Genomic DNA, 25,992 nt, shown 5'->3' with positions numbered 1-25,992 from the left:
AAGGTGGGTGCGTAATTTCAATTATACAAATAAGTAAAACTTCCTAGCTGCAACAAAGAACTGCAAATTGAGTGCTGCTGAACCTTTTGAGAAGCTGCTGCTGAATCACAGAGGAAGGAAAAAGAATGAATGTGTAAACAGGAAGAGCTGGAGGCGTTAAGTAATAATTTGAGAATCTACTAGTAATAGAAATAAATCAGTGATAAGTTTCCAGCTGAGGTAAGGAGAAGTAAATTCAGAACCAAATTTTTAAAGACATGAAAGATACAGCCATACCTGAGAAAGTCTGAGCTGACACATCAAGGCGGGCTCAGTGGAAGAATGTGCATTTGCAAAAAAACTGCTTCCTGCCAAGGACATTATCTGTGACAAGTAAGGTTTGATTAAAAACATCCGTCAGCATGTCTGATACTCTCCAGGTTTCCACACCTGTGCGTTTGCGTTTACCGTGGTAGCACATAGAGGATGACTGCTACAAATCAGGCTCCAACATCCTGTATTTGTACAGCACCCACAAAGTGAGTACCCACAAAGAGAGGAAATTAAAGCAACATAGGTCTGCTAAGGCTTTAGAAGGAGTTATGTTGTCTGGGTGACTCCATGGTACAGAAAAATACTTTATTTACAGAATGAATCTCTTACACAAAGCACTAAATGAACAAGTCCTCACCCGTACATTTCCAGGGGTAAACTTTACCCAGAAGTCTTCAACCACAATATGGATTTTCAGAACTAAATGGTTCAAAACTTGCCAGTGAAGCGTTTCTCGGCAAATGGAAGACTTCCAACTCATTAAACTGGAAGTTCAGAAGCTGGTATTACAGAGATAACAGCAGAAAAGGCAGCTATAAGACAGGGAAAAGAGTCTATATACCTTAGGAAATGCTTACACAGCAGTATTTGCTGAAATAGCCATAAATAAATGACGCTGCTTAAAGTCAAGTCATATTTCCAGCTAAGTTCAGATCACAGTGAATCTGTTATCAGTTACTTTCTACAGCATGCCACTCAAATTATTTGACTCTTACAAGCAATTCTATGCTAATTCACATTAAGCTAATTTCTTTGTTTTACTACAAAGCAGCAAAAGGCCTTAAAGCGTTGCTCAAAGTCAAACAGAAAACTAACAGCAGAGCCAAGAACAGAATTTGGATTCTGTTATTGCCCCAAGTATTGTGGTTTTAGTGTTAGGCTGGTTTTTTACCTCTGCTGCAGTGATGTTTTCTAAAGGTGAATTATAACTATTGCCAACAGCAGCACACGTGGTGTAGAAGTGACTGACTCTGTGGGAAGGCCTTGTGCAAGAGGACAGTAAAAAAGTCAACACACAGTAGGTAAAATACAAGTTTTTTTTTAAAAAATGGTTTTCTTGTTTTACAAGGAAATGTTTGTACAGAGGTGGGTGGAACACGAGCAAACAAAATAAGCGAAACACAAGACCAAGGGTTTGTCATATAGATCTGCAGCCAAAACTTAATAAAAGGGCAATAACTGGAGATATTCACAGCGTTGACCCCCCTCCCCCTAATATGTGTATATAACAGGAAAAAAAGACATCCAGCATCAGCTTTCAAACAGCTAAAATGCCCTCAGAGCTCACTTCCATTTTAATATCTGCACAATTCCAGGTGCAATGGAACAACTGCCACCATTGCACAGCCACCTCCTGGCAAGTCTTGTCACATACTGTTTCCAAAAAAAAGCAGACATGAAATCAGGAGCAGAGTGCTATGTATTGTTTTACATCAGATAAAAAGAGTTGTAGTGTTTAGTAGTTCAGTTTGTCAACTCATCAGATTTTCATTTGAGAATTTTCTTCCATCGCCTCCTACTTTGAAAACTTCGTCTGACACACCGCAAAAAAATAGCCCAATTCAAATGTTATTTGACCTCAAATACAGAAATGTATATAGATAGCACAAATGCCAAGTTTGAACCAATTAAACAAGAAGTTAGTTACCTATATGTGAGGTTAAAGGAAGTGAAAATCTGATAGCAGGCCAGATACAAGAATGAGTTTCCCTCAGTTCTACCTACAGTTCTACCTATCTGTGACCAGATAACCCTGGATATTTCTAGCAAACACTTCCTGACAGCACAGAGCTCCCGCTAAGTCCACTCATTCTGATTCAAAGGGCTCAGTGTTTTAAATTCCTTCCTCCTTCTATTTCCCTGGGTTAAACGTGTATTTTCTTTGGATGTGGGAAGACAGACTCATTCCTTGTTACTTTAGTCTCCATTCTGGCATATTGTCCTGGAGTCAGGAGAGAACAAATTAGCTGCCAACTGTCCAAGGACCCCAAATCGCTCTGGTGTGCAGATGGAGGACTTAGGAGAGTGCAGCTTTAATTCTGAGATACGCCATCAAGGAAGAAAAGCATGATAACACACAGTCCTCTTCCAAAGCTTCCCACTTATTGTGGATGCAGCACAGGGACTCCATGATGAAGCACCAGGACAAGGAAAGCAGGAATACAGGCAAAGCATCTCCTCAGCGGTGGGTTTTCAAAAGAACGAAGCCACCTGAAAGCTCAAAAAAACAGGATCCCCAGAGCAATAAGCAGAATTGTGCAATTCAAAACCACACAGACGTGAATCTTACTTTCAAAGGGCTTTATATTACAAAAAACGTAAGTCACAACGAATGCGAAAAATCCATTCAATGAGGCTTGTTTCCAGTTTGCTAGGAAAGCTACTTTTCTTTATTCCCAGCCTACCGCTGAAAACATGATTGCCAAAACAGTGACACCTAGGGCTAGGTTTTTAAAATCAAACTTGCTCTGCCAGATCCAGCACTCTGAACTTGTCCAGGTTGTAGAAACAAGCCTTCACCACTCGGCCTCCAAAGTATCTTCCATTTAGATCCACAACAGCTGGAATGGAAACCAAGAACAGGTCAGCAAGCAGCAATTCAATAAAATAAACATTTCTTTAGCTAAACAGTCTAATCAGTGAGACTGTTTAATCCCTCTACAGAAGTTAACTCTGAGGTTCACAGGACACAATTTAGTATCCTACCTTTGATGGCAGATTCAACCCGTTCAAACTCTAAAAATATTCTCACAGCTTCATCATCAGGGGCACCAGGAATCTGAAAAGAAACAAAAAAACCCAGAAGGAATTAGAACAGCAGCAAAAATACTATTTTATATTGCTATTCTTCACAAAAGTAGTAAAGAGAACACAATGGAAAGGTTCCAAAAGCATAATACTCAGAGATTTTTGCCCAGTTTCTGACATTAAGTGTTTGTATCTTACAGATACGGAAAATATAGAATCACAACACAGCAAAGCACCCTGTGAGATCTTCTAATCTATGCCCCTTCTCTACAGCAGTAACAAGCCAGTTGTGAGGGACAAGTGCCCAGTTCGCTTTCAAAGCAGCCAAAAACAGAGACAGATTTTCTCTTACCTCAAAGATGACACATTTCCCAACTTTGCCGTATTTTTCGCATTCCTCCTTAGTTTCAACTTCTAGATCTTCGTCCACCTCCCCAGCACCTACCATGTTCTGAAAGTTAAAAGAATAAACCCAACTCACTGGGTGCAGTCTATATAGATGATTATTTAGTCAAATCCCAGATGCACACAGCTGTGACCATGAATACTTTAAACTTCTCTTTACTAGTCAAGGTCCACAGGAGGAGCCAGTTCACCAGTACTAAGACAAGGTAACTGTGGGATCTAAGGCAGTGCTGATTTAAAGTCACAATTTTTATCCCAGGAAGACACATATTTTCTCCACAACACTAAGCACCGTATAGGCACAGGCCAAAACTGTTCAAACTAGAGAGTCACTGCAACAGGAGCAGGGGTTTAAGCATTTCAACCAGTCATGTACACTGCAAATATCAAGACATGTTCCCTTACTCCCAACTTACCCTTAGTAAGACCACTTTAGTTGGGCATTTCAGTATCTCGGTCAAGGGGTTAGAATCCGCTTTCTTGCCTGTTTCTGGTATGAAGACAGAACAGTGAAGCACAGAATAACATAAGATTAAAGCTGATTTAAACCTTATACAGGGGCTTTTATCAGAATCTTACTATTATCAAACAACGGATTAAAAGACACAAAATGTAGTTTCATATTGTTGAGGAATAGTTATTCAGAACTTGTAGCTATTTGGAAGGACAATAAGCAGAAAAATCACTGCTACAGAACGTGAATTAAACTATAACACTGACAACATACTGAGGGAAATAATTCATAAATTCAGAATTGTATCGGATCCCCTAAGAACTAAAAATGAGATCTGACTTTCAACACCTGTGCTCAGGCAGAGGTGTGTTTCTAGTGAGCCGAGATGTTGTCTCTATGGCAGACAACAGCAGAGAAATGAGGGCAATATCTAAAGCATGTGATAAAGTCAGCAGGAGCAGAGCAGGATCACCCTTTGAAGAGGCTTCCAAACACCAAAGGAGGACAACTGATGGGGAAAGGGAGGATGCACTAAAATAATTGAGGACCACTTCAAAAAAAAGATTAAAAAAAAGATAAATTTCCACAAGAAGGACCATGAGTCATTCTTCCAAATCTAACTAGTGTTTTCTGCAAGGATAGGTGGCAAACAAAAAATCCAGGAGCTTCCACTGAGCCTGAAATATAATTTTTCCCTGAACATTTTTCACAAACTTATTGGTATAGGACAAAATTACCTTTCTCTGTAGACTCGCCAACAATGATCTTGCCACCCCTCTTGCTTGTTTTCTCTACAGACAGTGCTGTGCTCAGCCCCTGTTCATGCTTCCCCAGCCCCTGGCCCTCTCTGAAACCATACTTCTGCATGATTTTATGAGCTACTGTCCCTCTGCAAAGACAAAAAGCATCAGTTAGTAAAGGTTTCTTAGACAAAACATTAACATTGCGTTTCTCCCGAGTGCTCATTTACTCTGCCTCCTAAAATCTCATTACGCAGAGACTGAAAACATGTTTCTACACGACTTGACAACCCCGCAATTTCACAGCACCCTGTGAACATGAAAAGTGTTACCCTGAATTACAGACAGAAAAGCTGTCAGAGAAGTTGGCTAAATAAAATTGTTCATACTTTTCCAAATAAAACCCAACTTCTATTTGCAGTGCAAGTCAGCATCATACACTCTATGGAACGGTTTGGGTTGGAAGGGACCTTTTGAGATCATCTAGTCCAACCCCTCTGCCATGGGCAGGAACATCTTCAACCAGATCAGCCTGCTGACAGTAAATCACAAATCAGATTAGACAAAGGGTCTATTTAGTCCAGTTTCTTATCTTTGCCAGTGGCTGGTATCAAAAGCGTGAGAGAAAAGGCAGATGTGGGATGATCTACTTCCCACTATCTACTAGTTCAAAGTTGCCGTAAGCTCCGGAGTACATGGCTTTGCTTCCCCTTCCTGTAACAAATCTGGATATCCTCAGTATTTATCTAAACATCTAATCTTTCTGAATTTTCAAAAATGTATTGAGGCAATACAATCCCTAAACTATTCTAAAGTACCTTTTTTGTAAGTACCTTACAAAAAGCACCTCCACTGACAGGTTTTAAAATTCCCACTAAACTAATAGATAGAAACATGCTGGTATTTCTTTGGAAACTATAGTTCAATAGGCCAAGACACAAAAGACATGCCATGGTATAATAGTTTACACCGCAGTAAATATTCTACATTCAGTGACCCCTATTTTACCAACAGGCATGTAAAATTACATACAAAATGCAGGATCAGTGACTACAAGACTATTTTCTAAGCATACTATATGAAACACACAAAGACAAATTAAAAAAGGCCAAAATTCTGGCTATATAACATTGAAAAGTTAAAACACTAAATCACAGATTAAACAGTAGCCAATTGTGCCGGTCAATGTAAGGCAGGTCAAGTCATATTTTTAGCACTTCCTTCAGTGAACTGAAGGCCCCAGGGTACTGCTAACTAGACACAGGAACAACACATAAACTGATCCAACAGTACTGAGTCTGGTCATCCTTTTTCTGGACAATGTAAAAAAGAAAAAAAAGGCATTTTTATTAAAAAAAAAAAAACATGAAAAATTGTCTCCAAAACAGAAATGCACTGTAATCATGTAAAAACCCACATTTTTATGTCTGTTTTCCTCCTGGATATAGTTTTGAGTACACTGAGGCTGCATTTCCACAACACCCACTGTGATTGATAAGGACCATACCTAACCACTAAACCTCTCAAATGAGGTCTCTAATTATAAATTTGACTTCATTTTGTTGCCTCAGTAGTAACACAAGAATGGCACACAATGCTAATCCAAGGCAGAAAAGTAAATGGACAGATTTGCAGCCATGTCTGCTACACTCATGCAAGTATGCTTTGAATTTTTGAACAAACAAACAAAGCAGAACTGACATTATTTGACCACTGGTACCTAGCAAATTTAAGACAAAGAAAACCAAAGGAACTAAGGTTCCATCTGTATTTTCCTGTATACACACTAGCTTGGCTTGTAAAAGCCACCAACACTTTACACTGGAATGTGGCTTCAGAACTTGCTTAAAAGCACAGCCTTGAATGCAACCACCTCAAATGAATCTCTCGATGGAGTCAATCCACTGATTTTTCTGTCTCCTGACAGCATGCACTCAGACTAACCACATACATGCAATGGGTTGTGTTCTCTATTGACAAACTATTTTAACTTTTGGTTTCCACCACCTTTTTCCACTAAATGTGCATAAATTCAAACATTTACCCCATGTTAGCAAGGAAAGAGTTGCTTGGTCCCGTGGGAGAACGAGGTCTTTCTGGCTCATCATACACAGGAGGAGGAATAGCTGCTTTGGAAGATGGTGCCCGAGGTCTTGACTCCTCTTCATATGGAAATGATGCTACAGCTGAAGAAAACAGAGACATTTGCTTTTTCAATCAAATACTTTGCATGAACTACCTACTTGTTATGAACACTAGAATATGATGCCCTCAATCTAACACATTTACAGACAGCTCTTCATATGCAAGTTGTAGTTTCTTCTGCTTTAATACTAACAAACTACTAAAGAAAAGTCTTCCACTTGAATGCAAATCAGAAGAATGTTCCTCTGCACATGCTGCTTTAACATCCCCTCATCTGTCCCTCTCTCAGAAACAAGATTTGAGTTGTTATTCTGGATTTTCTCATAGGATATACGATGAGTTTATACCCGTAGGTCTATAATGCATTTTTTAACCTCTTATCAAATGGAGAAAAGAAACATTAAGAGGCCACCTGCACTACAATGAGTTTATCCAGACAGAAGACAAGCAAGTCCCATTCATCAGGAACTAAATTATGACAAAAATGGATCAATGCACACAGTTTGGTGCCTGAGGGCTGTAAAGAAAACTTACACAAAAGAGAAATCAGTCTCTTACAAAGAATGAATGCAATTCAAAGCATAGCATAAAATCTTAAGAGATCTCACTGACAATTTCTGGACTGAAAGCTTTCCTAGGAGACAAACATACGTATCTATAAGTAGATACAGTACTGATCAGACTACTGAGCTACCTTCCACTGTCAAAAAAGCCTACACAACACTGAAGACAACTTTTGAATGTATTTATGGACTCTGACTTCATTTTACATTATTTTCTTGAGAACTAGTGCTTGTATCTTAGCAAATAAAATGAAGTCTGAGGATGTCGCATGAGGAAAATAGAATCCCCATTTAAGTGGCAGATGGTCTGGACTACGGGGCTTCTGCTCCAGCAATGTTTTCTCAGGTTTTTCCAGCCCCAGCTTTGAGCATCAAGTAACAAGTCATACAAAGGTTTCCTTGTGAGATCATGTCACATTTTGAAAGCTCTCCCCCTCAGGATATTTCTACCATTTCCAGCCGATATTTACTTTTCCTTGACACTGCTCAATTGCTCTTAATTATTTACTCAAAACAATCTCTTTCTGTTTTTAATGTTTACACACTTCAAATGCTTTCACTATTATATCATTCACCTACTCCGCCAAGCTTCATTTTTTTTTATCTGAATCTTCTCATAAATAAAATCATGACTCCCAAAGGAAAGTTTGTGTGCAAAAGATTATTTTTCCTTTTTTTTTTTTTTTTAAAACATACACAACATACTGTTTATTGTATTATTTTTAATGTTTAAGACAGACATAAATAAATTGAACAGTTTTGTTCTTACAGGAAGATTTTGCCACCTAGTGGACAACTTCAAGCCAACTTCACTGAGGGAAACCCTAGTGCGCACCTCAGACCTCTTTAGCAAATATTGTACCCCTCAAAAACTGACAAAATTCAGTTTGTAGTGCACAATCCCTTCAGAGAAGATATCAATAAGATACCTCCTATAGCAAAGGGTAATAGAAAAATTCCTTCTCCATGATGTGCGGGTTTCTAGTCTACCCAGAGAAACCAATCTGCAACATTTCTTCTTTCACATCAGAAATGAGTGACTGAACATGGTTATAACAGACCAGCTTGCTCAGCCACTTCTCAAACAATACAGAAAGAATCGTTACAACAGGACAATAATATCAGAAGTTCCCCACAGCTTCCCGCCATCAAAGAACTAGTACAGGTTCTTCTGCCAGAAAGAACCATACGGGAAGAGTGACAGGACGCGTTAACCAATTAGAGGATTGAGAGAGAAATAAATAGCGCTCTGTTTTAGAGAATGGGATGTGGGTGTACTTACGTTCTTTGTCCTTCTCAACAAGAGAAGTAGGTGGCGCAATAGCAGCGCCCCCCATACCTATGGGAAAAATGGGAGATAATTCATTCGTATGATTAGGGTCTGCTGCTTGAAATAGCTTCATTGAGTATTAACGCAGCTGCTGGGTTCTTAACAACCAATTCTTAACATATATCTCTATCAACAGAAAAGCAGCAAGAGAGCAGTCTGAGAATTTTCAACAGTGGTGAACTAGAAACGAACAAAAAGCACATAAAGGGAGACAATATCAAACTGCAATGGTGTACTATTTATACATATTGTGTCTATAACAAACGTATTTCACAGGATTTCAAATTTAAAGACTATGGTGAAACAAATCTTCAGTTTTAAAACTACTCAAACCAAGTGAAAAAGATACTATGTTCAACTACATTTTCAAAACAGCAGCGTAGAAAGAATATCTTAATCCATATTTTAATGAGCAATATTCTGATGTTGTCCCAAACTTCCAAAGCAGAGCAAAGATTTGAAATGTCCTGATCAGAAATTATTTACTGTAACTTTGTTGCTGAAAGAGAATAAATTTATGTAAAGACATGTCTCACCACCCAGATCCACATCTTCTAACTAGTTCTAAGGGCATTCAAATGACAAATGCAGGAACAGTAAGTTTTAATAGTGAAAACCCAACAGAGATTCTCGTAGCCTAATTTTATCTCACGCCTCACCCGTGGAACCTGCACCACGCAGAAACTTAAAACAAGTATGTACAAAATAACATAAAAAGAGGTCTTTCCACAAAAAAATTAGCTGCCATCTGCCTCCATGGAAAGAACACTTTTCTGCATTATGGTGTAATGAAATGCTAGGTTTATTCTAAATGCTCAGAAATACCAGCATGCTTCTCAGCTGAGAACAGAGAAATACAGAATCCGTGAAACAGGAACAGGATTGTGAATTGTCCCCCCACCCTCTTCCTCCTCTTTCCCCATGAAAAGCCAAACAGCTCCCTTACTTCTTTTTCGTCTCTCCCTTTCATAATCTTCATCTTCGTCAGAATCTGGATCAGGTCTCCTTGAAAACCCACTGGCTTCATGTCTGTCTTTACGCCTTCTAGGAGACACAGTGAGTTAGGATAAGAAACCATCAGAGTTAACTCTTTGCTTTAATTTGTGATATATCTTTGCAGTGTGAATTATGCTGCTACACTTCAAGCGGCATTTTATCATTTTTCCATGAAGCTGTGAGTAAACACCTTTACTTTTTCTTTGCTTTTATCCTCATGGAATATTTTCTGTACAATATAAGATAGATCTCAAGCAAGATCATCTTCCACTTGCAAGTCAGTCAGGAAAAATATATGGAAATAAGGCAATATATGAATAAATCCTGTCCAAACTGACAACAGTGATGGAATGACTACAACAGAACTGATAGCAAGGTAAAACATTAATTAATCACACTGCTTTGAACAGAATCCTTTTAAAATTCCCCATTCAGAATAATATCATTTACTCAGTCTATTAAAAAAAAATCATCACACTTCAACATCAGATTATTGAGAAGATAGCTTGGTAATTAAAATAAGATTTAGGCAAGTCCAGTAAAACTTTCATCATTAGTGAGAAATGCTTCAATATTTTTTTTGTGATTCAACTGTTATTTATTGTGATCATGCCGTCACTCATTTTAACACTTTAGAAAACAGCAAAAGTATTTTTTTTTTTCCCAAAAAAGTTAAGAGCAGAGCTTGGGGCATAAATTGGATCCGATTCCCAGCACAACCATCAAAATTGTGCTACAGGATGCTAAAATCAGTGTTGCTATAGAATCAGAAAAAAATCTCTGAATCTCTACACTGTGAATTTAAAAGAAATGTATGCTCTCTGTTCAAACAGCCAAGTTATCACAAAGTATGTGATCAAACTGGCTTATTAATTTCCCTTAAAATAAGCAAATATAATCTCAGTGCCTGGCTGGCAGATGTTTTACCACCTATTTCGATAGGACACGGAATCTGCATTCAACTTCTTTAATATGATCAGAGAGGTTTCTTATTCCAGGGAAAGAGCATTAAAATAATCAAGTAGTATTTTCTATTGTCCACAGACAAAGGAGACATAAATACATGACTAAGTAACTCAAACTGAATGCAAAATATTAAAGAAGAAAATGCCAAGTATGCCTCTCAAAGGCTACGACACCTACTTCTTTAAAACTGACATGCATTCATGTATCAGTTTGGAGTATTTAAATACAGAAAGGGGTGTTTATCATTGAATGTTGAAAGATACTTCTGTAGTCATGTTATCCTGACATCAAATGCTCTAAAATACCTGCAAGGTCTGCAGGTCTGACAACGCATGACGTACCAAGTTCTGCAGCTACTAACAAAATAAAGTAAATGTAGAAAAACTTGACACACCTTTCAGTCAAAGAGGCTGTAAACATTATAGATCCTATAATTTTTGCACTGTTAGACAACTCCAGCGAGAGCACTAAAACATACTAATGAAAACATTGCACTTGTTTCTACAAGCATACAGTATTCTTCACAAAACTTTTAAGAATCTCGCTGAAACTGTTTACAGGGATAAAAACTAAATAAATTGATTTTTCTATACTTTATCTAATTGTCAATATGTCATGAATTTCAACAAAAGCCTTACTTTTCTCTTTCTTCAATCTCCTTTTGCCTCTCCAGCTCACGCTGCCTCTGTCGTTCTTCTCTTTGACGTTTTACCACTTTTTCGTAGTCATTTGGGAACATGGGATCATATTCATCCGCCAAAGGAATCAACACATCTCCCGCAGAAAAACCGCTAGGTACAGGATCCTTAAAAAAGAAAAAGGATTTGTTTTCAGCTGAGATCTGAAAACAACCAGTCGGACACCAAGGGTTTAACACTTCCAATGACACAAAACTCAATTCCTGACTTCTATAATGACAGATAATATTCTAATCCCACTGGCACTAGAGAAAAATCTTTGTTTTATTAAAACTAACATTTCACCCAGTCTCTCACTATCTCAAACTTTTCCATGAAGAAAGAATCATTCCCACCCACTCCCCCTATCAGAAACAAAGCAGCAGCAAATCAACATGGACGAGAACCTTCAAAACCCTTTAATTCATTATTAGAAGTATTATGGTATCTTGGTGTTGCAACCACCTGCAAAGGATCCTCCCACACAATCTCTTCAGTCTTTTTCATCATCTGCTATTAATGTAATACCAACGGAGGTGCAGATACTGTTCTTCTCTCATCTGAAAGAACTATTTCAGAACCATCACCACTGAAAAAGTTTCAGGGAGAAAGTTTCTTTTGATTCCTCACCACAAATAGATCAATTTTAAAAGGTGAGCTGGCTTTTCTTTTGAGTTGATTGTTATATAGGTCAAGTTCCAACACTGGTGCAATTACATTCATTATTTATGTGACCAAATTGCTGTCTTGCAAAGTACTTTGAAAGTGTTCAGAAGAAATATGCTGGGAACATTGTTTTATTTTAACTGCACATTAATCTTGGTTAATTCCATGTTGTATCACATGGAAGTCTGTCTAAAGTAGGAACGTTCATTAATGAAAGAACCTCTTAGCATAGGAAACAATTTCAGAAAATGATCACTTCTTTCACCACTAGGAAAAATGATGAAAAAATAAAAATACAGACTGCAGTCAAAGAATTCCAACTCCAAAACATTTACTAACAGCCAGACTTTTTAGCTGCCGTGGTCTTACCTTTAACCCAGATGCCACATGAGGTGGTGTGTCCACAATCTGTCTCTCATCAGAAGAGCTACCTCGTTTCAGGTCAATCACGGGAGCAAGGACTGTTGTTTGTTTGGTTCTCTGACTCTGTAAAACCACCAACACACAAAATGTCTAAGAAAAGTACAAAACAATTTTCTAAAAACTAGCTTCCTTTACATACTTACTTGCAGCTGGTATCCAATTTTTTTTTTTAAGGATGAAAACCACTGTCTCAAATTCTTCACTGTGCAAAGCTCAATAAATAATTTCTCTTCAGTTTATTAACATACAGTAATTCTCAACATTTCTAAAGAACCTTGATGTGGATAACTAAGTTGATGTCCTATTTTAGTGGTGGCAAAAGCCGCTCAGTTCTGAGAGAGGTGCTTGCCAACTATGACTAAAGAGCTGCTATACAAATAGAGACCTGACTCAATATTTCAAAGATGCTTCAGCGGAACCAGTGCATACCTTCTTATTTTTAAGCAAGTGAGATCAGACTTTTCTTGTACATGCACTAGGACCTACAGTAGGAGGTGAACAGTCCTTACTTTGGACTAGGACCAGAAAAACACAAAAAATTCATATGATATCTTCAAATGAGGCTGAAGCGAAACCCCCTTTTTTAAGAAGAAGGTTAGACTTATTCTGGAGATCTACCATTCTTCACATTTTATAACCTGATAAAATGTATTAATCTATTTTGAACTCTGAGTTTTCTAATCCTATTCTATTCTTCTATTAATCTAAGCATATATTGCATATAGTTACATAGAAAAAGAATATATCTAATATAGTAGGCATTTAGATTTAATTCACGCAGGTTGTTCCAATTATCAACTAAATCCTGCCCTCAACTTTAGCAGCATAAATCAGGACTAGTTCCAGTGAAAAAAATGCTGTGCCTACTCAAGTATTCAGTTTCTATGCTATTACTTCTTTTTTAATTAAGTAATATCACTCCAGAACCTACACACCACAAAAAGCACAGGTGTCCTGCCTGAACCAAAATATCAACACTACTTAAAGAAAAAGGGCCAAATACTGTGGCAATAGAAACTGGCTCTGTCACAGTTTAAACTCAAGAAGAAACTTCTTCTCAGTGAGGGTGACAGACACTGGACCAGGCTGCCCGGGGAGGTTGTGGAGTCTCCTACTCTGGAGGCATTCAAGACCTGCCTGGACACCTTCCTGTGTAACCTCATCTGGGTGTTCCTGCTCCGGCAGGGGGATTGGACTGGATGAGCTTTCGAGGTCCCTTCCAATCCCTGACATTCTGTGATTCTGTGTGAATTGGTTTGCTCTCCTTCTCTCTTCCATGTACACTGGAAATACTTGCTGCAAAAACTTCTCATGTATGACAATTTGCACTTTAGTGCTGAAGGCCTTTTAAACAGCAAGTATAAAATGATGCAAACATAAAAATAAAAACTGACACAAAATGCCAAGAATGACCAGCAGTCAAGTACTGCTGACTATCAATCACAGTATGACCCTTGCTTACTTAAAAAAATACCAAAATTTCATCTTAAAAATTAGACCTAGTTAAAAGATTTGAGTATTGCAGTACATACATCACTTCCTAATTCAGTTGTAATTTTGCAAGACTCCCTCTAACAGACTTCAAAAATCATGCATCTTGCCCTTTTCCACCATCAGTTTTACTGGGCTCCTCACTACAAACTCAAAAATTACCCCAAATGAGTATTCTAAGGTCATAAACCTTCCTCAGTGATCCAAAGACAAAAGAAGTCTGAACAACAGAAAGCAAAAACAGAAAGGGACTGTACCTTCGCTTGTGTGAGAGCTGCTTTCTTCACCTGCAACTGCGACTGTAGTAGTTTGAAATTTTTGGACCAGCCTTCTGTTTTAGAATCGCTGGTCTCAACTCCCAAGTCATCGTAAAGTGACATTTTCTCTTCAATTTAAAACTAAAAGACAAAAGAAAAAAATCCAGATGACATAACAAACCTATGTCCAGGGCTTATTTGCTACTAGTTTTCATGTCTTTATTCCATACTTTTTTCTTCCAAAGCCAAAGAGAATTCAAAACAATAACATTTTTCTTGTTAGTAGCAGATACACACGGCTGTTTAAAAGTAATTGAAATGTAATGAACACTGTTCAAACATTAACAGGCATTGGAAACTTCCTAAAATTACATATGTAGCATTAGATACCAAGCATTCGAGGCTTTTAAGAAGTTGTAGTCCACACTGGTACCTTGAGGTTCAGAAATAAATTCAACAATAAGTATCAGACAAGCCTCAAGACTTCCAAATCAAACACCAAGGAATTATTGTCTCTGCTGACCTTAAAAACTACATGCACAAATATATCAACATTCCAATCACCTTCTTAAATTTCACTATTTTTTGCATCACTGTAAGGTAACATCTTTCTTTTACTAAATATACTTGCCAGACTACTAATATTTAACTATTTCCACAACATCTAAAGGTCTCTGAAGTACAGAGAACTTAAATATGCATATACATACAACACACACACACATAAAACTATCTAAGTAACATCATCAATAACAGGACATTAAATGTATCACTTTGATATTGTCTCTAGCATGAACAGAACAAGAGAAAATTTGAAAGCAATGAGAGCTCTGTCACCTGTAGAACAATCTGTATGTTCATTATTTAGTCTCCAATAGGCCTGGATTACACTGTCTCCACGCAAAAACTTTACCTTCTTCATTTATTACAGAATCAAACATGACTGATTAACAGTCTCTAGTGAATGCTTAAAGACTCATCAGCAAGATCCTGATACCACATATCTCACATATAGTTATATTTGAGGGAACCTGCCTGGTATATAAGAGATGGCTATTGCTATAAATACAACCTATATGCATTTTAAACTTGTGGGAAAAGTCTCAGATACAGCAGAGAGCAACTATATTAGAACTCCAAAAGGTTGTAAGCTCAGAAAAAAATTTTTAAGACCCAACAATTTAATCTTGCAGTGGAATATGAAAAGCAATATGAACAACCACAGCTCTGCAGAAGCGAGTTCACTGCATGAAAATGGAAGAAGTTGCATCCATTGGAGACTATTAAACATCCGGGCACAGAGAGTGAAACATATAGAGGAACGTTATAATGCCTATGGGACCAGGATGAAGACAGGGCACAACAAGAACTACCATCTGCCACAGGGAAGGAAACGTTACACAGTAGGACAACAGCTGTTCTAGGGCACATATGAAGCACCTGGGGTACTTGATGCTATGCCCACGGATACAGGGACAGTGCTGACATCATGAAAGACTTCAGGCACAGAATCATAGAATAGTTTGCATTGGAAGGGACCTCCAAAGCTCATCCAGTCCCACCCCTACCATGCGCAGGGGCATCTTCACCAGCTCAGGTTGCTCCAAGCCCCGTCCAGCCTGGCCTGGGATGTCTCCAGGGATGGGGCATCCACCACCTCTCTGGGCAACCTAGGACAGTGTTTCACCGCCTTCAGGGTCAAAGTTTTTTTCCTCGTGTCCAGCCTGAATCTCCTGTGTTTTAGTTTAAAACCATCACTCCTTGACCTACCGCAACAGCCCGTGCTAAAAAAGCCTCAACGCCTTGGGGGGAGGTTTCACTACAGCCGGTGGAGACACAAAGCAGGAAAGCAGGGGGGGGTATAACCACATCAACAGAATACCAGGCTGTTATTTCCCTCTCCCATGCGGACAGAGGGGCCGAGGCCTGGGACGCAGCCAGGCTGCACGGCCAGGGCTGAGGGGCCCTGACTCCCCTCCCCCCCATCTCCACACAGGCCTCGGGCCCTCCACGGCGAGCAAGCGCAGGGCCAAGGCCGCTAAGGGCGAACAACCGCCCGCCTCCCGCTCCACCCTACCTCCCCACACCCCCACAGAGCCCGGGGCGGCCCTCCCGGGCAGGTGCTGCCGCTAGCAGCCCTCCGCCCGCCACTCACCCGTCACGGCTCCGCCGCCATGAGCCGGCGCTGAGGCAGCCGGGAAGGACCGCCCCGCACGGCGGCCGCGCCTGCGCACTGCGGCCCCCACACCCCGCGCACGGCCCGCACAGCCAATGGGCGCCGAGGGCGCTGCGGCAGCACCGCCGTTGTACCGCCCCCTGGCGGTGGGAGGAGAGCACGGCACCCTCTTTCCTCCACCGTCTCCCCCCACACTGCGCACCACGGAGTGACAGATTCACAGGCACAGAGTCACACAGAATCACAGAATCGCAGAATAACACAGAATCACAAAATCACAGAATGTCAGGGATTGCAAGGGACCTCAAAAGCTCATCCAGTGCAATCCCCCCATGGAGCAGGAACACCCAGATGAGGTTACACAGGAAGGTGTCCAGGCGGGTTGGAATGTCTGCAGAGAAGGAGACTCCACAACCTCCCTGGGCAGCCTGGGCCAGGCTCTGGCACCCTTACTGAGAAGAAGTTTCTTCTCAAATTTAAGTGGAACCTCTTGTGTTCCAGCTTGTACCCATTGCCCCTTGTCCTACCATTGGTTGTCACCGAGAAGAGCCTGGCTCCATCCTCCTGACACTCACCCTTTATATATTTGTAAACGTTAGTAAGGTCACCCCTCAAGTCTTCTCTTCTCCAGCCCCAGAGCCCCAGCTCCCTCAGCCTTTCCTTACACGGGAGATGCTGCACTCCAGTATGGAACTGAGGAGAGAGCGCCACATCCCATACGCCCCATGTTGCTACGGGCTGGAGGAAGGTTCTCTGACCCAGAAAAGGAGCCTGGAGAAGAGAAGCTCTGGGGAAACCTTATTGCAGCCTTTTAGTGTTTAAAAAGGGCCGATGAAAAAGATGGGAACAGACCTTTTAGCAGGGCCCGTTGTGATAGGACAAGGAGTGATGGTTTTAAACTAAAGGAGGGGAGATTCAGGCCAGACATTTTTATGCTGAGGGTGGTGAAACCCTGGCCCAGGTTGGCCAGAGAGATGGTGGATGCCCCATCCCTGGAGACAGCCCAGGCCAGGCTGGACGGGACTCTGAGCAACCTGAGCTGCTGAAGATGTCCCTGCTCATGGCAGGGGTGGCATTGGATGAGCTTTGAAGGTCCCTTCCAACCCAAACTATTCTATGATTCTAGGAGGGAATGGAGGAACTATTTGGATTCCTGACCTCCCCCTGCACTTGCAGCCCTAATTAAGGTGCCAGACCCCCAAAGCAGCCCTCTTTTACCTGCCTGGTGCAGTGGGGCCAGACCCTACCTGCACCCCAGATTTCCTACACCTCAGACTCCATAAACCTCAGACTTCCTACACCTCAGACTATAAAACATGTTGTTTCGGCAGGCAGGACAGGGCAGGATGCAGAAAAGTGGTGTGTGGGGATGAATTCTTCAAGGACAGACAGGTGACAGCTAATTGTACACCCTATTTTCCACCACGGGTGTGTATTTTGCCTCCTGGCTTACTCAGTCCCAAAGAAACCTTAATTCCTTTTGGTTTTCAGAAGGTACACCTGGTGTAATTGGTGCTCTGAGCTTTGTTTCCCTCCCTACACAGGGAATCCAATCCCTGATGTGCCTTGGGGTCTTGCTGTGGGGTGAGACCAAGATGTTGGTGGGGCTGGGGTCCCCTGGCATCGAGATAACCCCAGAATTTTCAGTCCTGTGGGGTGGTGATGGGTCACAGCCCAACTCTGGGGGAGTTTCCAGTTGAGCTGAATGAGATGAGAGTCATTCAACTGACATTCTGCAAGAGATATTCACAGAACCACAGGATGGTTGGGGTTGGAAGGGATCTCTGGAGATCATCCAGTCCAACCCACCTGCTAAAGCAGGGTCACCAGAGCAGATCACACAGGCGGGTTTGAATGTCTCCAGAGAAGGAGACTCCACAACCTCTCTGGGCAGCCTGGGCCAGGCTCTGGTACCTCAAAGTAAAGAAGTTTATCCTCATCTTCAGATGGAACCTCCTGTGCTTCAGTCTGTGCCCATTGCCCCTCATCCTATCATTGGGCACCACTGAACAGAGTCTGGTCCATCCTCTTGACACCCACCCTGGAGATATTTATGAACATTGATGAGATCCCCTTTCAGCTTCTCTTCTCCAGGCTGAACAGCCCCAGCTCTCCGTCTCTATTCTGCAGGTCTCTATAATGATCCGTGCAATAACCCTTTTAAAGAAGGTGTGAAACTGTGGAAACAGGGACAAACAACAATGAACACAAGGTAAACTTTATTTTGGCAGGATGGTTTAATGTGAAACAGCAAATACTATCGGACGGTCCATATCTTTCACATAAAGACAGCCACTTTGAATCCCGGTGGCAACAGTGATACCAAACCTGTTAGTTCTACACTCAGAATTTGAATGATCCTTAAGAGCCATCAGGGTTCTTCAGGTTTAAGAGCCCGTGTTGCTGCTGAGGAGAGAAGAAATAACCATTACAGATGAATTGTGAAGTTTTTTGCAAAACAGAGTTGAGCACAGAGATATGTCCCTGCAATATGATGAGCTGCACTGACTTATTAGTTGGAGCTGTACTGGAGTTTGAGGCACATTTAGGAATTTGAGCAGCAGAGGGCAGCACTGTATTTATGTCCATCACTGTATTTTCTCTGTATGTTATATCACAATTCTCTATACTGTATTTCTAACTCCTTAAGAAAACTTGGTAGCTTATTGAATGAGTAATCTGGCAGCTTGTCTCTTTGGGCATTCAGCATTTCCAATTACTTACCAAGCGCACCTTTATTTGGGGGGGAAAAATGGAAACAATAATGTGAGACTCTTCTGAATTTAACAACACAGCTGAAGAGAAAAGGTTAGGAAGAAAGAAAACATTCTCATTTCACATCAAGCATATTTTAAACATCCCCATTTATTATTCAGGCATGCTTTTACCATTTCAACTGTGCCATCACTCCCACTAATGCCGAGGTCACTGGATAATCATGTTATTGCAAAATATTTGGCTGTTAGAAGTATTTATAGCATGATGTCCTTTGAGTGGGCTGAAGTGGTTGATTTCTGTGATTGTCTAGCTGCAGAAATCATTTTTGTTTTCAAAAACCATCCCTAAAATTCTGTATCTGCCCAAGCTTGGATTTTACCCAATCACACCAATTTCCCATCTTTGCCAGGTAGCTCACCCCAAACTCTTGCAATAATTATCCAGTGTCTTCTTTTTTTGCAGTGGCAAGAATGGGTTTTCTTTTTCTTTTTTCTTACAGTGGGCAGGTGGATCTCCAGCTCATACCAAGCATGTCAAATTGGTCGAGCTGAGGTTTCTAAGAATTACGGCCACTTTATGATTAATCAGGAAGTCCTTATCTCCAGTGTTGCTTCAGCTGTGCTACTATGCAATTTATTTCCCCATGGTTAGCTGAAAAAATGATTCTAGTAAGTAAAACTACTACTGAAAAAAGATCTAATTTCAAGTTCTGGACTATAATAGACTATTGGCCTCCTAGTTATGCTGCTTTCTCCTAAGGCAGTTTTCCCAGGCAGTGCATTTACAGATGGGTGTGTTTCCATAATAGCAGTAAAAGCTTCTTAAACATAAGAAGAAATTTGCTTGAATTATTTATACAAGATCTCCCAATTATATTTCTTTGGTTTCTCATCCTAGCAATGCCTGCATTTTTAAAGGAAGGATTGATATAATTCACATATTTGTAACTTTGTGGAAGAAAGAAAATCAGCAGGACACTGGAATACTAACTTTACAGTGGCAGAATCCCATTGAGAAAAGAACTCGCATCCTACGTTAAAGAAAGAAATCAAATAGCTAATTGCATCAAAACTTACTGAGAGAAATCTCTCTGGATCGAAATGTCGCAGAGCAATATCACAGCATGACAGTCACTGGGAAAAGCTAAAAAGAGATTAGAGTCTGCAAAGGTGGAAAACACAATAATCATGGGAGATTTCAATTCCTCCTAGGAACAAGTCACAACAGGGAGGTCAAAGGCTGAATTATTAGACCCATAAATAGCTACCTATTGAAGCAATGAACCAGATGATTCACAAGGAGAGAAGCAGCTCTTGGTTAAGTCTGGAAGGCGCATTAGGCATGGATGAAAATTTATCCATCACTGTAATAATAACCACAATATACTTGTACACACCTATATAAGAACAAAGAAGCTAAAAAATTCAGGAAGGCTGCAGGCAGGTAGAGAAATCCCACCCAGCTGCCAAGTCTAGAGGTCCCAGACAGACTGGAAATGGATGAGGTGTTTTTGAGATCATCTCCAGAGCTACATGTCTTGGAGATAAGTGATACCTGTGACTGAAATGCCTTTTTTTACTAGATCTGCGAAGGTGGGGAAGTATTAGCCAGCTCTGCACCCTCCAAAAGACCCTCAATGATGCTGAAGTCTGACCGTAGAATCACAGAATGGTTTGGGTTGGAAGGGACCTTCAAAAATCATCTAGTCCAACCCTCAACTTCCAACCATCTTTTTTTTTCTTTAGGATTTTAAACCAGTCCATGTTGGTGTTTTTCCTCTTGAATCACACTAATGATCACAATCTCAGCAGTCCTGTTTCTGCACCTGCCTTCCTTATCTCATCTGGCCCTGCTCTGTACCTTTTCTTGCAGCTCTTTCACCCAACTTAGCAATTTTCTCAGCAGTTTGAGATGGGGTTGATGCAGCTGGGTCTTCTAAACTCCTGGAAGAAGAGAAGAGAGAGATTATGGGGATGGGTTTACAGGCAAGACCAAAAAGCTGTGGATAAACCCCTGATTTTCACTGTCAGAAGCACCACCAACCTTGGTTGGGACTCCCCATACTGACAGGTAACCTGGAAATGGTGAATAGCCAAGGTGATAAAATTTGCTGCAGATCCCATTTTATTCAGAGTAATCAGCCAAAAGCTGGAAGCAAAAAGTTGCAGGAGGGTGGGATAACGCTGGCTGGGTGATGAGATGGCAGATGGGAGCCAGCATTAATGAATGCAAAGCAATGCACGCAAGAGAAAATAGCACTAACAAAACACACACAGCGGCAGGCTCTAAATCAGCTGCTTCTGTTAAGGAAAGAGATGCTGCATTCATTGTGGATAATTTTCTAGAAATGCCTACTCAGTGCTCTGAAGCAGGCACGGAAGTAAACAGGCTGCTTGGAAGTATTAAAATTAAAAGAATAAAAAAAAAAAAAAGCAGAAAGCATACTCAATATAAATCCAACATATACATGCACCTTTGAGTGGTCATACGCACTCCTGGGCATCTCATCATCTCCAAGAAGCAGCAGCACAACACAAAAACTTAGACAAATCAGATGTGTTGGCTGAAGAGACAGCCAAAGGGGACCCTGAAAGCATCTAGCATCCAAAATGATACAGAAAAGGTAGATAGGGAGTTCTCATTTTTCTCCCTGATAGTGATTGCTAAAAAGGTGTAAAACAAAGCAATGCCAGGGAAAAAAACAAAAACAAGCAAACAAAACACACACAATCCTCCCCACCCCAAACAAACAGCCTTTAACCACCTTATTTCATATAATTTCCCTTAAACTTTGATGGCAGTTTTTGCTGGATTTGTATAATTTGTACTAAATATTACAAGTCTCCACTGAAGAGAAGGGTTTCTAATGTGACCCAATGGCATTAGAGGGCAGTGCGTCACAGCTGAACTGGAGATCTTTGGGGTGACAATTGCGGTTGCAGAAAACCCCCCCAAAACCACTGGGGACAGGGAGAGAAGAGCAGTTCCCACCCACCCAGGTGGAAAATGATGTGAACCGCAAATGTAGCTCAACAGCAAAACATCGGGGCCACTCAGAGAATTGTTGATGGGGTTAAAAAGTGGTTAAATCCCACCAGATGGTGGTTTCCAGCCAACGGTGGATGTCACAAGTGGAGAACCGACAATTTTTGTGGTGGTCCTGGCAGCACCTTCAAATCTTTTTGGACCTTTTTTCATTGTTTGGGTTTTGTTTGTTTGTTTTTAGAAAATACCTGCTTGATTATCATGCAATCTTCCCAATGACCTTCAGTGTTCTCTGAGTGGCAAAGTGAAACAAGAAGAGGACAGTGCCAGAAGAAAATATATCCTGGCTTGGGAAGATTGGCTTAGGTTTGCTGACTTTAAAAAAAAAAACCCAACAACTTGAAGGTGTAACAACCTGAGAGAATTTAAAATAGTTAGAAAGTCATTTGAAATATTCTTTCTTCTGCTAAGAGAACAGCTGAAAATGCCTCTATGAAAGCAATGAAGAAAACAGTATATTTTTGTCACGCATAGAATGATTCAAAACCCCGGAAAATTGTGGCCTTTTTTCACCCAGTTTTTACTTACTTCACATTTTTACCTAATTTCATATTTTGGCTCAGTTCCATAACAAAAAATGAGTAAGATGTGTCTCAGAACAGAAATGTTTCATCACAGATGAAGTTGCCGACACACTTATTTCAATATTTTTGATCAAAACTGAAGAAAGCTCCATCGCTATTGACACTGCACAGTGTTTTTGTTTGGCCAGCAACAGGGGAAAATAAATTCTATAGAAGAGGAAATGACCATTTTGTCCTACTGTCACTGTCTCAAGCTGGTTTGAAGAACCGAGAAAACATGTTGAAAATGTAACAGTGAAAATATTACACATGAGTAGACGCGGTACAGATGGGATGTCTGCCGTCACTGAGGGAAAAAACATGATTGTGCTGCTCTGCTAGAGGAAGGGTTTGGATACGAAGTTATTCAAATCCCCCCATGTTAGCCGTAAAGAGGCTCTTTGTGCCACATATGTGGGTTTTTTATGTGCTTTAAATCCCACTGTCTGGGGCAACAATATAATCAGAGGGTTTTCAGGAGTTTTGTGTTTGCTGGGGGTTGGACTCAATGAGACTTACGAGTCCCTTCCAACTTGAGAATTTCTATCAGTTTATGAAAATGAAGGAGAGGGGAGGAAAAAAGGAGTTCAACCTCCATTGCACTGCTCATCGGTTTTAAAACTAATGGCTTTGAGAAAGATTTTGGAAGCCAAGGCAAACAGCAAGGGAGGATTTGGAAGAGAAGGAGAAAATCAGCTTTACAAGCTGGCTTGCTTGCCTTCCCAACAATTACGGTGTGTGTCTGCATTGAAAGCTTTCTCCCATCTTTCTTTTAGTTTTCTCTTATTTCAGAGCTAAACTTTGGCTGAAGTAGTTTTTTTTTTTTTCTCCCCAAAATTTCAATAGCTCCCACTCCTCTTCAAAGATGAAGTGATGTTAAGTACTATGGTAGAGAACCTTTGCTATTAGATTTGTCTCCAGGTTTGAAGATTTCATGCCAGGAAAGGCCATTGGTTAAATTCACCAAACCTTTTACTATGCAAAAGTGCTGATTCCCTTATAGAATCATTTAGCCCCTTTGATTTTCCATCCTAAAATACTGCTTCAATCTGCTGCAGGTTTAATAGTGACACTAATTTATTTCCTACAATTTTGAGAGCCCAGCTTGAAACCACTTGAAGGATTCTGGCCATCTATTCTCTGCAAATGAAAATATCTCAAGCTGAGTACTCAAAACCAGGAGTCTCAGACAACAACTTTCAATGTCGGTTGAAACGTCTGAAAGAAAGCTGCCTTCGAATTTACAGGTATGTTTTCTGAACTGAAATACAATTCTGGACTTGAGATTAAATTCTAAGAACTGTGGGTTGTTACTGAGCAATACAACATTGCTCTGGAGATGCATCTGTACTTATGATTTACAGATAGGTAAGGTTACCCTTCCGCTTGCTGCAGATTTCTATCATATTCTTGTGAACAAAGGTTTTCGGTCCAAAACAGCTGAATCCAAGAATTTAAGGTTTAAAGATAATAGTTTGAACTCCTGTAGGTGGCCACCACGACACTCTCAGGACAACCAGGATTATTTGGTGTTAGTAGCACATTGATGGGTGCTAGGACACTCATGGATAGTAACAGGTTTGTGCAGTCTTCATCCTTGGAGGTTTTCAAGACCCAGCTGAGTAAAGCCAGGTGGGATCTTATAACAACCCTTAAGTTAAGCAGGAGCTTGGGCCAGTCCTTTCCAATTTGAATTATTCCATGAGTTGGTGATTATTTCTGTGGCTTTGTTACTTGCTGCAATTCTACAGAGAGCCAAGACGAAGGAGAGGATTTATTCTCCTGGCTTGCTCTGGGTTACTGGCCAAGTCCTCTGGTCAGTGGAAAGATGTGCAGAAGGAGTTCTCCTCCTCTGTTAGCTATGTAGCTCAGAAATGGAATGAGTAGTAAAAAATGCAAATGGATGAAGGTACCTGCTGTGTTCATGAATCAAACACCTGCTCACCTCACCCCAGTGAGTTTCCTATTGCCTGGTTCCAGGTGAGGTCTTGTTCTCCATAGTGGAGCACCATGTTAGATGTCCAGATAAGATCTGTTAGGTCAATGGAGAAGGATGGATATTTCCCTTGAACTATCTGAATTGTTCTAAAAACACTCTGTATTCTTGCTGGTGACCACATGCAAAAGCCAAACACTTAAGATGGCTGTCCTAAAATATCCTGTAGGATAATCTCACCCAGGCATCTAAAAGGTACAGACTACCTAAATAGTCCTCTCCTTTCTGATCCTCAGCCTACATCCCACACAATAATACTGACCCTGCAGAGTCCAATACCATAGTGCAAGTTTAATGGTTACGATTTCATGGAATCACAGAATGATTGAGGTTGGAAGAGACCTCTGCAGGTCATGTGCAACCAGCTTCTCAGTCAGGGCCACCTAGAGCTGGTTCCCCAAACTAGACAGCTTTTGGGTAATTGCGAGGATGGAGACTCCACAACCTCCCTGCGTGACCCTTTCCAGTGCTCAGTTACCCTCACAGTGAAAAAGAGTTTCCTGATGTTCAGAGGGAAACTCCTTTGTGTTAGTTCATGCCCATGGCCTCTGGTCCTCTCACTGGGCACCACTCAAGAGAGCTTGGCTCCGTTGTCTTTGCACCCTCCATTCAAGGATTTATACACATTGATAAGATCCTCCTGAGCTTTTGCTTCTCCAGGCTGAACAGTTCTGGTTCTTTCAGCCTTTCCTCACAGGGGAGATGCTCCAGTCCCTTAATTATCTTTGTGGCCCTTCACTGGGCTCTCTCCAGTATGTCCATGGTCTTTAGGATGGATTCAGACCTCATTATGGAAGTGTTGGTCTGCAGTTATGGGATATATTACCCAATCTGGTGATTTCACATAATTTGGAGGTTGCTTTTCTGAAGAGTATCACAAAGGGATCACAAGGGAGTGACAGCTTTAAAACAGAATTTCAGCTACTTTTCCACGTATGCAGCCTTTTGTGCCAGGGCATGTTTTTGGTTTTTATTATGACTTTCTTCTTGTGTGGGGAATGTGCAGAATCATTGGCCCTGAAGTATGTCCAAGCAAATAGCATTGCGGTGAATTTTTGAACCTAAGATGAAGCTGTGTTATGCAGAATCTGTTGAATGAAGGACTGCTGGTTTGGAGTTGTCCTAGAGGACTTGGAAAGTCCTGGAGGACTTACAAATCAACCCTTCAAGGTATTGTCTTTGCCACAGAGGAGCTCGATGCAAACAGGGACAGGTATATTGGAACATCCTTGTCCTTGACATTGGGAATGGACCAGTCTGATGTAAATGTTGTGACTCTGCTTTAGGATTCAGACCTTCAGCAAGTGTCTGGCAGCATTTT

General features: G+C 40.8%; 1 protein-coding gene across 2 annotated transcripts; it reads right to left on the bottom strand.

The window, feature by feature from the left end:
* Nucleotides 1–604: 604 nt before the first annotated feature.
* RBM17 (RNA binding motif protein 17) lies at nt 605–16,384 on the bottom strand. Of its 2 annotated transcripts, none has more exons than XM_082051441.1 (12): nt 16,329–16,384; nt 14,174–14,314; nt 12,372–12,488; nt 11,298–11,464; nt 9,644–9,741; nt 8,650–8,706; nt 6,704–6,845; nt 4,657–4,808; nt 3,882–3,955; nt 3,413–3,511; nt 3,019–3,091; nt 605–2,873 (listed from the first exon to the last, which is right to left on the bottom strand). In XM_082051441.1, the coding sequence occupies exons 2-12, from the start codon at nt 14,294–14,296 to the stop codon at nt 2,770–2,772; spliced, it is 1,206 nt and encodes a 401-aa protein (XP_081907567.1). In that variant the 5' UTR covers nt 14,297–14,314; nt 16,329–16,384; the 3' UTR covers nt 605–2,769. The 2 variants fall into 2 exon arrangements, with proteins under 2 accessions (XP_081907567.1, XP_081907568.1); XM_082051442.1 differs by having other exon boundaries at nt 9,644–9,738.
* Between the last annotated feature and the right edge of the window lie 9,608 nt (nt 16,385–25,992).

This window comes from Streptopelia decaocto (assembly GCF_964273445.1).
Source record: "Streptopelia decaocto genome assembly, chromosome: 1".
NCBI lineage: Eukaryota > Metazoa > Chordata > Aves > Columbiformes > Columbidae > Streptopelia > Streptopelia decaocto.
This window is presented reverse-complemented; position numbering and strand designations above follow the sequence as displayed.

Bases quoted from the DNA above. Each gene is read 5' to 3' on its own strand.
- RBM17 (XM_082051441.1), bottom strand. From the start codon at position 14,296: ATGTCACTTTACGATGACTTGGGAGTTGAGACCAGCGATTCTAAAACA. The intron at 6,846-8,649 runs GTAAGTACACCC...TGTTTTCTTCAG, and splicing joins TGTTGAGAAGGACAAAGAAC to CTGTAGCATCATTTCCATAT. The intron at 3,512-3,881 runs GTAAGTTGGGAG...TTTAACTTTCAG, and splicing joins CTAAAGTGGTCTTACTAAGG to AACATGGTAGGTGCTGGGGA.